General features: G+C 42.9%; 1 protein-coding gene across 1 annotated transcript in view; it reads right to left on the bottom strand.

The window, feature by feature from the left end:
• zgc:153896 (uncharacterized protein LOC569930 homolog) overlaps positions 1 to 15,851 on the bottom strand; it is a 43,621-nt gene extending 27,770 nt beyond the window's left edge. Inside the window, exon 1 of the mRNA XM_060840396.1 lies at positions 15,608 to 15,851. Within this exon, the coding sequence (XP_060696379.1) occupies positions 15,608 to 15,851 (244 nt within the window). The remainder of the gene's footprint in view (positions 1 to 15,607) is intronic.
• Between the last annotated feature and the right edge of the window lie 1,862 nt (positions 15,852 to 17,713).

The following is a 17,713-nucleotide window of genomic DNA, read 5'->3' as shown; positions in this document are numbered from 1 at the left end:
ATACTATATAATCAGGCCATGAAGCACTCAAGTACCATTTCAACGTCAGTCAGTATTTGCACACATTGTGTTTAAATTTGTGAGTTTTATCCTTTTTTAATCAGCCTTCCACCTTATGTCTGATTAAAAAATAAGAACGTGGAACCTGAGGGAAAACAGAGCAAGAGACTGACAGGAAAATCTGCAGTAAGGAGTCAGAGAGAGTCAGTCACCATGTTCCCCACCTTTGACAGAGACCAGCAAAGATTCACAGAGTCCACCGTAAAGGAGCTGAAAGACGGGAGAGTTACGAGTACAGGTTGATCAGATTTTCAAAAGTCTAAAACAACACATGTTGTAAGTTATTCATAAAGGTAATTACACCATTTTAAGGCAGCTTATTACAAAAGCATATGTATTAACAATGCCCCTTTTGTATGTTGAAATATTTTGGTTTCTTAATACAAAGGTTTAACACCAGATATTTTCAAATTTACTTTTACTTAATCGGAGTGTGTGTTCTCAATGCAAGAGATGGATTCTGCCATTCATTATGGTTATCATCGTCCATCTGTGGATGCACAGTTACTCCCATTGTGTCACACCATTGTGTCCAGCCACTGCTGCTCTCCCTTTTCATTGTAAATTATACAAATGGAGTGCATGTTTAAACATGCCTTTTAAAGACACACTCTGTCTGTCTGAGGTAATTTCACTGGATAAGTAACCTGGTCCTGTTTTTTTAGCACCGCCCACATTGATACTCCATGTTCAGGTAAGTGTGGTGCTGCTCCTGGCATGCCTTCCTGCAGTCTCCATTGAACCAGGGTTGATCCCCTGGCATAGATGGAAATATTAGAATGCTGCACCATGAGGTTGTAAATTTCATTGGAAACGTGAATATCCTGCTGCTAATGGCCTCATGAATGCTCTATTTGAATGGATCTATTTGAAGTCTATCCCATATAGCACAGCGACAGCGTGACACAATGGAAGGTAAGAATGCTATTTTATCTCTACACTTGTTGGCTCCCTCACCACCAAGTCTATTAGCTATGTCCTTTAGGGCTCGATTTGCTTTGTCAGTAGTGTTGCTACTAAACCACTGATGGACATTTAAGTCAACAGCCCAGAGTATTTTGAACACCCTCAATGCTGGATCCAAATGGTGTTCAATATGGAGAAGTACTGCCATCATTCAGGAAGGGGCAGTAAGTGATAATCAGCCATGTATTGGCCTGGCCAGTATTTATTGCCCATCAGGCAGCTAGTGTCAATCATATTGGGATGTGGCCCATTATCACATGTAGGCCAGATCACATCAGGATAGCAGCCATCCTTCTCAAATTAGAGATTACAATAATCAACAATGATAACATAGAGTCATACAGTTATACAGTACAGAAACAGGTCCTTCAGTGCAACTCATCCATGCTGACCAGATATCCTAAATTAATCTAGTTCCACTTGCCAACACTTGGCCCATATCCCGCTAAACCCTCCCTATTCATATACCCATCCAGATGCCTTTTAAATGTTGTAATTGTACCAGCCTCCACCACTTCCTCTGGCAGCTCATTCCATACACGCACCTCCCTCTGCACGAAAAGGTCCTTCAGGTCCCTTTTATATCTTTCCCCTCTCACCCTAAACCTATGCCCTCTAGTTCTGGACTCCCCCACCCCAGGAAAAAGACTTTTTATATTTATCCTATCCATGCCCCTCATGATTTTATAACCTTTATATCGGGTCAAACTTCAGCCTCCAACACTCCAGAGAAAACAGCACCAGCCTATTCAGCCTCTCCCTATTGCTCAAACCCTCCAACACTGGCAACATCCTTGTAAATCTTTGCTGAACCCTTTCAAGTTTCACAACATCCTTCCTATAGGAGGGAGACCAAAATTGCACACAATGTTCCAAAGGTGGCCTAACCAATATCCTGTACAGCTGTAATATGACCTCCCAACTTCTCTACTCAAACCAATAAAGAAAAGCATATCAAACATCATATTTTCAACATGGTGGCTATTTTGCTAGCTCTCTATTCTACATTTTTATGGGATTAAAATTTCACCATCTGCCATGGTGGGATTTGAATCTGAAACCCCAGAACATGAACCTGGAGTTCTGGATTGCTAGTCAAGCATCATGATCTCTGCACCATCACCTTCCCCTGACACTGCATGTGCAATGCTCCACCTAGTGGAGTCTTAATTAATAGCCATCGAAAAGGATCTTTGCAGAGTGGTGTACGCATTGCGATTTTAATTATTGTAAATGAAACCATATGTGTGGGAACCCAGGGACATTCAATTGATATTTTTGAAACAAACATAGTTTCAAATTCCAGCTTCAATCAGCAGGTCGAGAACCATATATTAATCACATCCAAGTAAATGTGTGAAAGTGAACCTAAAAATCTGTGATGAACCAACATAGACATAAACTGCAAGATCTCCAGTCAGATTGAAAGGGTGGATCGGCTTTCTGTTACTACAAGTCAACAACAGATGAACAAACAAATGAGCATTTTAAATCCCACTGGCTGGTGATGTGTTTTCGATGACATATGCCACAACTTCCTTCATTGCTCTGGTATTAGATGGGGCTGAAGACCGAAGAGACTGCTGGGAAAACGCATTCCTGAAGAAGGGCTCATGCCCGAAATGTAGATTCTCCTGCCTGACCTGCTGCGCTTTTCCATCAACACATTTTTAGCTGGGAAAATGCATAGCCAGGTTCAAACGTATAAAGCAAGGAAAAGATGTACATCAGCAGACTACACCCTTCCTGAAGGTTTTTAAAGACCCTGATCTGTAAACCCAATATAAAACAAGCTTCAGCAGTCAGTGGGAGTTTTTAAAAAACACTCTGTTGAATTGCTTTGATTGAAAGACATAGATGTGAAGAAAAGCAGAAATATGCAGGCTATCACCTAGATTGTAAGGTTTGCTCCTGTGGATGTAAAATGGATGGCTTCAGAGATGGTATGAGAGACCATGAAGGCTGGGTGAGGATGAAGGGGTATAAGTGGTGAGATCTAGAATGCATAACAACTTCTGAAACACTGAGGTAAAGGCCCAGAGACCTGAGCCAACCATTCTAGCTAGCCCATCTTTGCACTCCCCCACTCCCTTGGCTGCTTATATTCTAACTGCAGTGTCAGCAAGGCCAACTCTATCCTGCACCGGCCCTCTCGTTCTGGAATGAAAATCTTGATTTTTAAGGTATGTTATACCAAGTTGGACCTGGCAAGTCAGGGAATTTTGTAACCCAGCTACATGCTTCGATGAGCCTAAGGCTAGGCATCAGACTGTTAACAATACACCCTATACATGGCCACCAGGAGATAACAGAAATCATGTGGCTGTATCTTTGCTCTCCTGCTCAGGTCAGGTGCTGAAGCCAACATTTCTCCAGCACTTTACTCCCTCATTTTTACGTTCCCTCCTTGCTAATGATGCTATGGAGACAAACTTTTCATTATAAATATTTCCACTAAAAAGAACAAAAAGTATGTTCTTTTGTAGCACATCTCAAATGCTCAATATGTCCAAAAGAACTTCATAATTGCTTTTGAGCTGTAGTCACAACTGTAATGTTGGAAAATGTGGCAGACTATTTGTAAATGGTAAGTCACCATAACTGTAACTGAAATGGATGACTAACAATCTATTTTTGCAGTTCTGTCAAGTGAAGAACATTGGCCAGGACACTGTGAGGATGCAGACTTGCCCTTTCAGTCTTAACTCATATTTAAAAGGTAACATCCTTATCAAAGCCATTCTGCAGTGAAGTGTCAACTGAATTAGCTACCAGAGGAAGTGGTGGAGGCTGGTACAATTATAGCGTTTAAAAGGCATCTGGATGGGTATATGAATAGGAAGGGTTTAGAGGCTTATGGGCCAAGTGCTGGCAAATGGGACTAGATTAGGTTAGGATATCTAGTCAGAATGGACAAGTTGGACTGAAGGGTCTGTTCTGGTGCTGTATATCTCTATGACCCAAACACTAACTGCATATCCTCCACTCTAGCTTTGCAAGGGTTGGCACTAACTGGGTGTGTTGCAGACAGAACTCATCCACTTCCCCCACCCCCTCACTATTTGTAAGTCACAAGCCTGTTTGCGCAGAATGCATGTGTCTGGGAGAGCAGGGAGTTGAGTTCTTGGATTTCTAGGAGTCCACATGGAACTAAGCTATTTCGAAGTGGAGTCAAACAAGTGCACATTGAGTGCTATCATTCTTCCTTGGAGAATGCTGGATGCTGCGGATGCTAGAATCCTAAGTAGACAGGCAGGAAGTTGGAAGAACACAGCAGGCCAGGCAGAATCAGGGGGTGGAGAAGTCAACGTTTCAGGTGTAACCCTTCTACAGGACGAGGGGGGGTAGTGTAAGGGGAGCTGCTGATAAAGGGGGGTGGGGAGGAGGCATATTGGTGAGGTGGGGATAGGTGAATACAGGTAGAAGGTATGACCTAGTTGGTCAATGGGAGGAAGGAAATGGAGGGGAGGGGCTGGGAAGGGAGTCAAGGGGTGGGAAGATAGGTTATGAGAAATTGGAGGACTCAGTGTTGAGTCCTCTGGGCCATCTGTGCAAGATGAAATGTAGTTCCTCCAATGTGCGCTGTGGTTCATTTAGGCAATGGAGGAGGCCAAGGGTGGTCATGTCAGAAAGGGAGTGGGTACTGAAGATGGATTGTTCAATATAGCCAAAGAGGTGCCTAGACAGTCACTGTGCCCCAGCTCTTCCGCCATTACAACGATAACTGCATCGGTGCAGCATCCTGCACCCAGGGTGAACTGGAGCAGTTCATCAACTTCGCCCACAGCTTCCACCCTGCCCTCAAATTCACTTGGTCCATCACGGACACCTCCCTGCCCTTTCTTGACCTCACCATTTTCATCTCCGGTGACAGTCTCCAGATAGACGTTTACTACAAACCTACAGACTCCCACAACTACCTGGACTACACCTCCTCCCACCCAGTATCCTGCCAAGAACTCCATCCCATTCTCCCAATCCCTCCGCCTCCACCACATCTGCTCAGACGAGGAGACATTCCATTCATGAGCATCCCATATAGCCACCTATTTTGAACAACGTGCTTTTCATCCCTCTGTCATCCAGATAGCCCTCCACCACACCACCTCCATTCCCCATTCCACTGCTCTAAACTTGCCCCCAATGCAAGAAAGACAGAGACCCCTGTCTTCACCTACCACCCCATTAGTCTCCGCATCATCCTTAAACACTTCCATTAACTCTAACTAGACCCCACCACTAAGAACATCTTCCCCTCCCCACCCCTCTCTGCTTTCTGCAAGGACTGTTCCTTCGACAGTCCTTGGTTCATTCCACTCTCCCGTCTGAAACCCCCACCACCACAAAACCCCCAGGTACTTTCCCCTGCAACTGGAAAAGGTGCAAAACCTGCCAGTACACCACACCCCTCACCTTCATTCAGGACCCAAACTATCCTTCCAGGTGAGACAGGTTCACCTACCTCTCTTCCAACTCAGTTTATTGCATCCAGTACTTCTGATGTGGCCTTCTCTAAATCAGGGAACCGAATATAAACTTAGAGAATGTTTCAGTGAGTATCTCAGCTAGGTTCTTAGGGGCTGACCTGACCTCCCAGTCACTGTCCATTTTAATTCCCCTTCCCATTCCCGTTCCGACATGACCATCCTCGGCCTCCACTATTGCCAAATGAACCACAGCACAAATTGGAGGAACAACACCTCATCTTCCACCTGGGCAGCTTACAGCCTGGAGAACTCAACATTGAGTCCACCAATTTCAAATAACCACCCTCCCCATCCCCCAAATCCCTTCCTAGCCCCCTCCCCCTCCCTTCCACTGCTCCCTGCCACCAACCAGATTCATTCCTCCCATTGACCAACCAGATCGTACCCTCTACCTGTGTTCACCTATTCCCACCTCACCACCCTGGCCCCGCCACCCCCTTTGTCTGCAGTTCCCCCCAGAATCCACTCCCAGTCCTGAAGAAGGGTTACACCCAAAATGATGACTTCTCCACCTCCTGATGCTGCCTGGCTTGCTGTGTTCTTCCAGCCTCCTGCCTGTCTACCATTTTTCTTTGGCTATGCTTTTGTTTATCTGTACCCCTCTTTCTGCTTTGCCGTTGGTCTGATGGTTTGGTGAGGCGTTGATGGAGCTGACAAAGCCACACTGGGAATATCCATTGCCAAACTGTCCCAGTGTCTGACACCTCAAGGACTGAGATTCTATGATGTGAATGTCTCCTTGACTGTTTCATACGTGTCACCGTTCCATTACTTGGCCTCTATTCACCTTGGAGCGGCAGTCCCTAAACTATCACAAGGATTTTGCCGCTGTGTTCAAAGAGATCCACCCCACGCTCATTGCCTCAATGGAAAGGAGTTTGTTGTTAATAGTTATTTCATTGCTTGATGATGAATAGCACAAATAATGTTGCTTTATATCATCTCTTCCAATGATCATTCGAAAGCTAACAAACAAAAGAATATTCCAGTAAAAAGTGAGGTCTGCAGATGCTGGAGATCAGAGCTGAAAATGTGTTGCTGGTTAAAGCACAGCAGGTTAGGCAGCATCCAAGGAACAGGAAATTCGACGTTTCGGGCCAGAGCCCTTCATCGGGCTCTGGCCTGAAACGTCGAATTTCCTGTTCCTTGGATGCTGCCTAACCTGCTGTGCTTTAACCAGCAACACATTTTCAGCAAAAGAATATTCCACACCACCTGGGGATTTTGTGATGCTCAGATGTCCTTTGTGCTGTTGTTGCGGTATATTGATTTGATTTGATTTGATTTGGTTTATTTATTGTCGTGTGTTCCAAAGTACAGCTAAATGTTTTGATTACGAGCAGTGCAGGCAGGTCATAGTGAGCAAGAATGTACAAGTCAAAAAGACTTCGACAGAGGCATACAGGTTACATCGCACAGGGCGTGCACTAGGCAAGATCAACATTAGCAAAATCAGCACATTGTGTGGCTTGTTGCCCTTCTTTTGAACCCATTACTCTCTGATCTAACCATTGATCAAATCTCTGTGCAACTCTGATTTCATTTAGTTGCTGAGTAGTTGCTGATAAAGCTGAGATTGTTATTGATCTGAAGTTTTCCACCTCTTCAACAAAAAGACTACATTGCCAAGTTCAAGTCTTGCCACAGGGACATTAGACAAAGCATTTGCTGTATTATGCAGCTTACCCAGAACACACTCTGTCGTTGCATAAACACTCAGTCTAAATTGCTGTAATCACAGCGACTTTTGCTCACTGTTTAGAATTGTGCCACTACCTATTTATGGTTTGGCTCTGTATTGGAGGAGAGACCAAGTACAGAATGGTTTACCTATGTAGCAGCAAATACTTCTTTCTAAATCACTGCTTACCTCTGGTCAGGTTGTAGTCAAATGGAGATGTTGGAAACTGGTCTATGATTCTCATTCATCTGTACAGCGCCTAGTGCTGCAGGCGGTTCACTTCCAGCACTGACAGTAATTTCTTTTGGGTCACATTATCATGTGACATCAGCATATCACAGAATCCCTACAGTGTGGAAGCAGGCCATTTGGCCCAACAAGTCCACACCAACCCTCTGAAGAATATCCCACCTAGACCCATTCCCTTACTCTGTTGCTCTACATTTCCACTGACTAATACACATCTTTCAACACTATGGGCAATTTAGCATGGCCAATTCACCTAACCTGCACACCTTTGGATTGTGGGAGGAAACCACTGCAGACAAGGGGAGAATATGAAATCTCCACATAGTCAGTTGCTCGAGGCTGGAATCGAACCTGAGTCCCTGGCGCTGTGAGACAGCAGTGCTAACCACTGAGTTACCATGCCACCTCTATTTCAGTAGCAGCCTATTGATACCTTGATTTTGTTAAGGAAAGTTCTCACAATGTCATCGAGACATTCCACTTTAAGCATGTCACCACTTCTAGAAATCTTCTCTCTGCTCATTCTTGCTGTGTCATGTGACTTAAAAGAGGCTTTTCTTTTGTCCAGCACGTCTACATAGATGGGCCAGATTTTCATGAGGCTGGGGAGTGGTAGCCTAAAGTCAAAACTGATGGAACTACCCCTCTCCTCCCCACCCCTTCCTCCACACCAGCACCAACCAGGAGACCTGAGGTTAGCAAGTGTCTAAATTGCAGAAAGAATTCTGCAGCCTAGGGATACCAGCACCTTCGGCCCATCAATTATGAATGAACAAAATAAAGAGCAGTGCATTGGGCCTTTGGTTTAGAAGGCCAGAGATTGAGTTGTTCTTTTTTTAATTGGGGGAAATGCTCATTGCTTGAAAAAAACTTCAGTTTGGGCAGTTCTGTCAAACACTTGGCTGAAGGTGGTTGTGTAAAACAGTTGCTCCTAACGATGGACCTTGGTTAAAACTGTCAAAAAATGGGTTACCTCAGTGTAAGCAGCCTAATGAAATAACACCACAAAGGCCAACACCAAATCACCCTTTAGAGTAGGGCTTAATACATGACACTGATCCAGCTCCCTCACAGCCAGCTCCTGGAGTGAACAGAACCCTTGACATTCCTATTTATTACTTTTTTTCTCATTAATGTAAGGACACAGAATCATTCTCATTATGTTCCTGGTTATATCTGTCAGCCAGGGCTCCCTGATTGAACCAGGTTAACAGTCCAATCAGGGAACTTACATTCCATAAGGTCCACCTGGCTCACCTTGTTACAATTACTACAGTTAAGTTTTCAATACCAGGTCAGAAGTGTTTGGTTAAAAACCTGAAGGTATTATTTAAAGCTGAGAAATTCTACGTTCTGTTGTATGAAGATGCAAGGAAGAGGCTATCAGATTCTCAAGATTGGGAACTGAAGGACAGGTAACTAAACCCAATGGATGTGATAGAAGGAAATTACTGCTAGTCAGTACCGCAAAGGAGTACAATTGGAATTAATGGAATTGTACTTTACCGTGTGTTTCAAGATCTTTAAACTTGTGTTATACATAAATTAATTCATTTTATTTTATCTTCATTAATTTTTAAATATTTTAATATCGAAACTAAATCTTCTAAGTTGTGTTTCAGTGATGAGTAAAACCAGGCAAAAATAACAACACAGGATCTATCAAGACAGATTTCAGTTTGGGATCTGATTTGTCCAGTAACAACATCAACTGGGATAGTAACCCTGGTTGACTTCTGCAGTGACAACGGCACAATGCTACTATCTTCCTGCAAGTGCTGCCATCTTGGATTCAATTGAGGAGAGCCGGGAGGCAGCTTGATCCCCACCCAGCATCCTTCAGTCTGATCATATGCTTGAGGATGTTAAGGCCTTTAAAGTCAGCCAAAGGATGGAGCAGTTTGGAACAGACTTCCACAAAGGGTGGCTGACATTGGATCAACTGTTCATTTTAAACCTGAGACTGACATTTCGTTATTCAAAGGTATTGGATAAACTGTAAAAAAAAATGGGGAAGTGTACTAGTTGGTACATTAGTTCAAAATGCCTCATGAGCAGATTCTGTGTTTGATTTTTTCTAATGTTTCAACTGAAAACTCAAAGATATCTGCTTCTAATTCAAAAGACTCACAAGGACCGAACTCTTTACTGAAAATTACAATAGGGTTTAGTAGGGACAAAAAACAAAAATTATTCCTGTGCATGCAATTTTATCGAGGTCCCAATCTGAATATATTTATTCTGACGAACTGAGATTTTTTTTCATGGAAACAGACCCTTCGGCCCAACCAGATATTCATGCCGACTAGATATCCTCACCGAATCTAGTCCCATTTGCCAGCATCCTGCCCATATCTGTCTAAACCCTTCCTATTCATATACACATTCAAATGCCTTTTAAACTCTGTAACTGTACCAGCCTCTACCACATCCTCTGGCAGCTCATTCCATACATGTACCACCCTCTGTGTGAAAAAGTTGCCCCTTAGATCTCTTTTGTATCTTTCCCCTCTCACCCTAAACCTATGCCCTTTTTGTCTGGACTCCCCCACGCCAGGGAAAAGACTTAGACTGTTTACCCTATCCATGCCCTGCCTTTTTTCCAAACCAATGACAAAATGGTCCCAGGTAACAAATGGAGAGCATAGCTTAGTTATTTAGAATTGTAGAATCCCTACACAGGCCATTGGGCTCAGTGAGTCCACACCAACCCTCCAAACAGCATCCCACCCAGACCCACCCACCCCCAACCCTATAGGCCTGCATTTCCCATGACCGTAACACCGAACCTGCACATAGAGTCATATCTTTGGACTGTGGGAGGAAACTGGAGAGAACTCACACAGACATGGGGAGAATGTGCAAACTCTGCACTGACAGTTTGTCTAATCGGGGCCCCTAACAATGTCAGGCAGTGGTGGTAAGCACTGAGCCACCATACCACTCCTCTTGCAGAGTCCACACTGATAAGAATGTTCAACTGGTAGCCTTTAAGTTTATATGCATATTACGAAATGTACAAGTGCTGAAAATGTGACACAAGAAATACAGTGTGGGGCTTTCAACATCTGAAAACAGATGAGAGAGATAAGTGCAATTCTATTCTCAAAACTGGAAACTAGAGAGCAAAAGAGAAAACGCTGGAAAATCTCAGCAGGTCTGGTAGCATCTGTAAGGAAAGAAAAGAGCTGACGTTTCGAGTCTGACTGACCCTTTTTCAAAGCTTTGACCAGCTTTCACAAAGGGTCAGTTAGACTCAAAACGTCAGCTCTTTTCTCTCCTTACAGATGCTACCAGACCTGCTGAGATTTTCCAGCGTTTTCTCTTTTGGTTTCAGATTCCAGCATCCACAGTAATTTGCTTTTATCCTATGGAAACTAGAGAGATCGGACTAAACAAAATAACAACTGTAGCAGGGTAACAAGTTGAATCAGATATTCTGTGACACCATTTCCTCCAATGGAAAGCTTAGATCTTACATGTTTCTTGGTTCATGTGAAAAGTAAATGCTGACGGATTACTCTTGCAAGATAAGCTGATAAATTATGCCCTTCAGCCTCAATTTACTGCTTGGAGATCAAGGGTCACCAGCTAGATAACTCCACATAAATTGTAACATTAGTTCTTGTTTATTTTCTTTGCAGAGTAATTAAAATGACCTGTACTTATTCCTTCTCCACCATCAACACATTTAGTGGGAGCAAGTATCACCTTCTGAACTCATGATTTGGAGATGCCGGTGTTGGACTGGGCTGTAAAGAGTTTAAAATCACACAACACCAGGTTATAGTCCAACAGGTTTAATTGGAAGCACTAGCTTTACATATGAAAGAACTATGAAAGAACATGGTAATTCTAAAAGATGAGAGACTTAACAAACAATTTGGGTCTGTTTCAATTTACATTGCATTTCAGTTACATCGCAATGGAATCTTTTGCTATAAATTATGTGTCTTACAATCTTATTCTCCACAATCAGCTGATGAAGGAGCAGCGCTCCGAAAGCTAGTGCTTCCAAATAAACTTGTTGGACTACAACCTGGTGTTGTGGGATTTTTTTAACTTCAGAACTCAAAGCAACAATTGGCCAGGACTAGTTCAGCAGCCTCTCAAACTGTGCCCCTCGTGACCAAGATGTGCAAGGTCAGCAAGTGCATAGGAACACGACTATCTCTGAGACCCTGCCATACTATCGCTGGCCAATATCTTCAAGCTCTCTACCTCCTGTGAGCCAATGAGAGCAGGTCCCCTGTTCATAGATAAGACATAATGCTCATTAAATGCTAGGCCGGTCATTATTTTTGAGTTAACTAAAACAATTATGTATAGAATGGTTCAAAGGGAGTTACACAGTTCTTATTAGAAAAAACTTAAAACTTTAAAAGTTACTGAGACTAGATATTTATAAATTTCTACTATTATATTCATTTAAATATTAACATAAATGTCTCACTGGAAGTCAGAGAATGTTTATAGTCAGGGGACCAGTATCCACTCATTAGAACTGTTCAAAATGAGTTTCAAACTCCCCCTTTTCCACACATTGGACTCAGAAGGAAATCAGACACCACGTGCCCACTTTGCCTGTCTGACGCGTTGAGTTAATTTGCTGAATAGGATTATATTTTTGTTCCTCTCACTGCCAATCCAATATAGCACTGAGGTTGTAAATATTTCCTTCTTACTTAAAACCTCCTTACAATCCCAGGTGACACCAAATGGGCCCAAGTGAAGGAATTGCAGGCAGGATTTCAGTTCTTGCAACTTGAACTTTAGTGTGAATGAGAACGAACGTCATTGACGTGTGAATTGACAGTTAGATCATACTTCAAGTAAAAAGAAAATAAAAATTGAGCTTTAAATGGTTAATCATGGTCACAAAGCGTCCATTGTGTTTGACTGCATAATACGGTGTTCCTGTCATTTCACCAACTCTCCAGCAGATTTGGTAAGGGATGGAGATTTGCACTTGTGGGACTTTGGGTCAATTATGTTTCTTGGGTGTATTATTGAGAGTTCCTCAGGGACAAGGTGGTTGCTGCAGCTTGAACCCAGACATTGAGATGGTCTTGGAAAATGACAGAGTTGTTGCTTTTGCTGGTTTGTGATCACAGTTACCTAATAGAGGCAGTCAACAATTGGTAGCAATTTTCTGATCGTTATTTGAGTTTGAGAAGCAGCAGTTTAGAAATAATGCATGAGTTGATTAAATTAAGGAAGTATACAACAGGGATAATTGAGGATGGCTCACTGATAATAGAGGACACACCGCCTGTTGATGTGGAATATGTTTGTCACGTTAAAGTTGTGTATCCTGTTCTCTAGCGAGGTGTTAGGGAACACTTCCCTTGGTCTTCCTCCTCTTCTTCTGGCCAATCTTGGGCAGCACAGTGGTTCAGTGCTTAGCACCAGGGACCTGGGTTCGATTCCACCCTCAGGTGACTATCTGTGTGGAGCTTGCACTTCCTTCCTGTCTCTGTGTGGGTTTCCTGTGTGTGCTCTGATTTCCTCTCACAGCCAAAAGATAAGCAGGCTAGGTGGGTTAGCCATGGGAAATGCAGGGTGTTGGTCTGGGCGGGATGCTCTTCGGAGGGTCAGTATGGACCTGATGGGCTGACTTGCCTAATTGTGCACTGTTGTGTTTCTATGAAAAACAAAGCTGCCAAATCAATAACTCAATGGAATGAAAAAGTAACAGGGCAGAATTTTATGCTTCAACACCAAATTCTTTGGATGGATTTGAAAATGATAAATGTTCTAAAACAGTTGCCCAGAAATTCATTTAGGATATCTGGTCAGTATGGACAAGTTGGACCGAAGGGTCTGTTTCCGTGCTGTACATCTCTATGTCTCAATGAGCCCAGCAGCTACAGACCTAGAACATAGAACATAGAAGGATACAGCGCAGTACAGGCCCTTCGGCCCTCGATGTTGCGCCGACCGAATCCTACCTAACCTATACTAGCCCAATAACTTCCAAATGCCTATCCAATGCCCGCTTAAATGACCATAAAGAAGGACCTGTCAATATAAGCTCAGTGCTAAAGAAGTTTCCAGAAACAATAATTCATGGCAAGTTTAGTAACCACTTGGGCAAATGCAGGTTAATTAAAGAATGCCAACTTGGATTTATTGAGCAAAACTGGATTTCCCTAATTTGCTGGGGGTTTTGATGAGGTAACATAGAGGGTTTATGAGGATCATGCTGTTGGCATAATATACGTGGACTTCCAGAAGAAATTTATAAACATGTGAGTAAAGATATAGCTATGGTTAGAAATGCTGTTTGTGATATTTACAGGTGACTTTAATTACAAATAGTATTCTCACCTCAGAGTGGTATATTCAAGCCCTGATCCAGAGAATCGTACACAGAATCCAAGTAGCTTTGAGAATTTGAGAGATACTTTAAAATGGATGCCCTTTTACGGATGGCATGATGGTTCAATGGTTACTACTGCTGCCTCACAGCGCCAGGGACCTGGGTTCAATTTTACCCTTGGGCGACTGGAGTTTGCACATTCTCCCTGTGTCTGCTTGGGTTCCCTCTGGATTCCTGAACATTCCAAAGATGTGCAGGTTAGATGGATTGGCCATGCTAAATTACCCCATGGTGTCCAGAAACGTGCAGGCTAGGTGTGTTAGCCATGGGAAATGCAGAGTTATAGGGACACAGCAGGGTCTGGGTGGGATGCTCTTTAGACAGTTGGTGTGGACATGATGGGCCAACCGGCCTGATTCCACACTGTAGGAATTCTATGAAGCTAATGGAATAAAAATGACATTCGCACGGATATTGAAATTGACTGTGTGACAAGAAACAGAGTGTATGGGTTAAAGGATTTTTTTTGAGCTGGAGGCAGGTTTGTAGTGGGGTTCCCGGGGGTTAATGCTGGGATATTCTCTCTTCCTGATATTGGATAATGACCTAGCCCTTGGTTGTACAAGACACATTTTCAAAATTGGATGATGAAATGCTACTAGGAAACATTGTGAACTGTCAGACTTTAGAAAGATATAAACATAGTGGTGGAGTAAGCAGACAATGACAGATTAAATTTAATGCAGAGAAGGGTGAGTTGATTTATTTTAGTTGAACATAATGAGACAATAAGAGTATAGTTCTAAAGAAAGTGTGGGAGAATAAGTCAATGATGGTGACTGGGCAGAGCAAGAGCAGTTAATGGAGTATACATTAGCCTGTTATTAATAAGGCATAGAGTACAAAAGGAGGCCATTTTCATTCAACCTGGACGAAACACTGATCCAACCTCACAGAGACTATTGTGTTCAGCTCCTCAGGGAAGATGTGGAGTCAATAGAGAGCTTGCAGAAAACAGTCATGCAAATTATCCCAGAGGTGGGGAACACCAACTACGTATAAATATTGGGAGAGGTTGGGATTGCTTTCTTCAGAGAAGGGGAGATTTGATAAAGGCATTTGAAGAGGTCTGTACCAACTAGGTGAGGAAAAACATTGGATAAGGCTCAGGACAAGAAAAAGAGGCCATGGAGTGGCAACAGGAGGAGATGCACTTTTACCCAGCAAGTAGCTGCATCTGGGATACACTGGCTGAGAGTGTGGGAGACATGATCCTCATGGCCAGTGACATTTAACGTTGTCCACAAGGTGTTTGTAACTTCAGGATTCAATGACTGTTGGTTGCTGACCATTGCTGTCTGCCCTAACCTTTACAAATCCCTCCCTGTTACTTCATAACAACTTACTGAAAACATACCTTATTTTTCAACAAAAAGAACATAAAACAGTCCAGCACAGGAACGGCTCCTTCGGCCCACGATGTTGTGACAGGATGGGTATATGAATAGGAAGGGTTTAGAGGCATATGGGCCAAGTGCTGGCAAATGGGACTAGATTGGGTTGGGATAGCTGGTCGGCATGGACGGGTTGGACCAAAGGGTCTGTTTCCGTGCTGCATACCTCTATGACGCCAAATGAAACTAATTTCTTCTGCCTGCCCTTGGTGCATATCCTCCATTCCTTACACATTCATGTGCTTATCCAGAAGTCCCTCAAATGCCCCTATTATATCTGCTTCCACCATCACCCACTACATCGTGCATCCATATTTGTTCATGCACATTACAGTAAATCACAAAGTAAGCAACTGACACAGTTTGAAGATTTGCTTTGATGCCTTACCTGTGATAGTTGTGAAATGTGAAGGCGATGTCATGGTTACAAAGGGGGGGTTAATATATTTTGCCTTCACTCCCTTTGAGACTAAATAGTCCAAATGTGGTGTCTCCACATCCTGGTCGTAATCCCAACGAAACCCATCGAAAGATATCAACAGAAGTTTATTCGCTTTCTGGCGTTTCTGACTGTGTTGGATTGGCACACAGACCACTGCAGCTACCAGCAAAATAAAGATTAACAGCTTCATTGCAAATCAAATGACAAAACTGGATGGCAAATGATAAACCTAGAAAAGTTAAACAGGTTATTCAACATCTGAAAGAGAAGGAAAGACTGCAGGGGGAACCTTTAGTCAGAATGGTTTCAAATTGGATTGCTTCAGGCAATCCTTTATCTTACTGCCAAAGCCCAAAGATCAGGTCGTGTATCGTGCTGTGTCAACATCTTCCAAAGATAATTACAGTGAAAAATCGTAGTCAGGTTGTTAGGTTAATAGATAGACTTGTGTGTGCATTCAGGGAAAGGGATTGGCCAAGGCAATCTGAGTCATGAAGAACATCAGGCTGAACAGATCAGGGAGAAAGTTAGCTTTGGGAGAGATGTCAGAGGTAGGTTCTTTACAGAGAATAGTGACTGCGTAGAATGCACTGCCAGCTGTGGTGGTACAGTCAGATACATTAGGGACATTTAAGCCACTCTTGGATAGTCACACAGTCAATTTCAATATCCATGCAAATGTCATTTTTATTCCATTAGCTTCATAGAATTCCTACAGTGTGGAATCAGGCCGGTTGACCCATCATGTCCACGCCAACTGTCTAAAGAGCATCCCACCCAGACCCTGCTGTGTCCCTATAACTCTGCATTTCCCATGGCTAACACACCTAGTCTGCACGTTTCTGGACACCATGGGGTAATTTAGCATGGCCAATCCATCTAACCTGCACATCTTTGGAATGTGCAGGAATCCAGAGGGAACCCAAGCAGACACAGGGAGAATGTGCAAACTCCAGTCGCCCAAGGGTAAAATTAATAAAAAGGGATAACAGTAAAATAAAGGGTATGTAGGTTAGTCTGATCTTAGAGCAGGATGAAAGGTTGGCACAATAATCGAGGGCTGAAGGGCCTTTACTGTGCTGTACTATTTTATGTTCACACAGACTCATAAGCACAGACATATATACACAGACACGCACATACAAATGCACACAGACACAAGCATACACATACAATATCTAACAACCTTCCATCTGTTGTATTAGACATTTATAATTACACACAAACATGAAAGCCACATCTCTTTCCATCTCTCCACCCAGACTGCTCAAGTGTCCATAGTGTTGATCCAGAAGCAACAAGAAATAATCCAGCAGCTACACATAGATCATCGTCTCCTTTAAATAGCACATGCTGGGCAGGGAAGTCAGGTGAAGTTATCATTCATGTCCATTGTGGAAGCTAGGACAGGGAAGGAAAAACCATTTATGCATGTGTAATACGTCAGAGGGGAGGTTATTAGATATTGTATATGCAAATGTTTGTAAGTATGTATTTGTGCGTTTGTGTGTGCATGTCTGTGTATATAAGTCTGTGCTTGTGAGTCTGTGTGAACATAGAGCAGTACAGCACAGTACAGGCCCTTCAGCCTTTGATATTGTACTGGCCTTTCTCCTCCTCTAAGATCAGACTAACCTACTTACCCTTCATTGTATTATATTCCATGTACCTATCCAAGAGTCACTTAAATGTCCCTAATGTATTTGACTCTACTACCACTGCTGGCAGTGCATTCCACACACCCATCACTCTCTGTGTAAAGAATCAATCTCTGACATCTCCCCTTAGCCCTCCTCCAACCACCTTAAAATTATGTCCCCTCATGATGGACATTTCTGCCCTGAGAAAATATCTCTGGCTATCTATTCTAGCTATGCTTCTCATCATCTTGCTTCAGATTAATTTAAAATTCATCCTCAGATTGATTCAGATTTATTAGGTGATGCCTAATAAGTATCTTGTATTCTTATTTACATTGACACATCAGATACTTGAACACACACGGAAGCAGAATTTGAAGAATTCAACAATATCCACAGTAATTATCTACGT

This window comes from Hemiscyllium ocellatum, chromosome 20 (genome assembly GCF_020745735.1).
Source record: "Hemiscyllium ocellatum isolate sHemOce1 chromosome 20, sHemOce1.pat.X.cur, whole genome shotgun sequence".
Taxonomy (NCBI): Eukaryota; Metazoa; Chordata; class Chondrichthyes; order Orectolobiformes; family Hemiscylliidae; genus Hemiscyllium; species Hemiscyllium ocellatum.
This window is presented reverse-complemented; position numbering and strand designations above follow the sequence as displayed.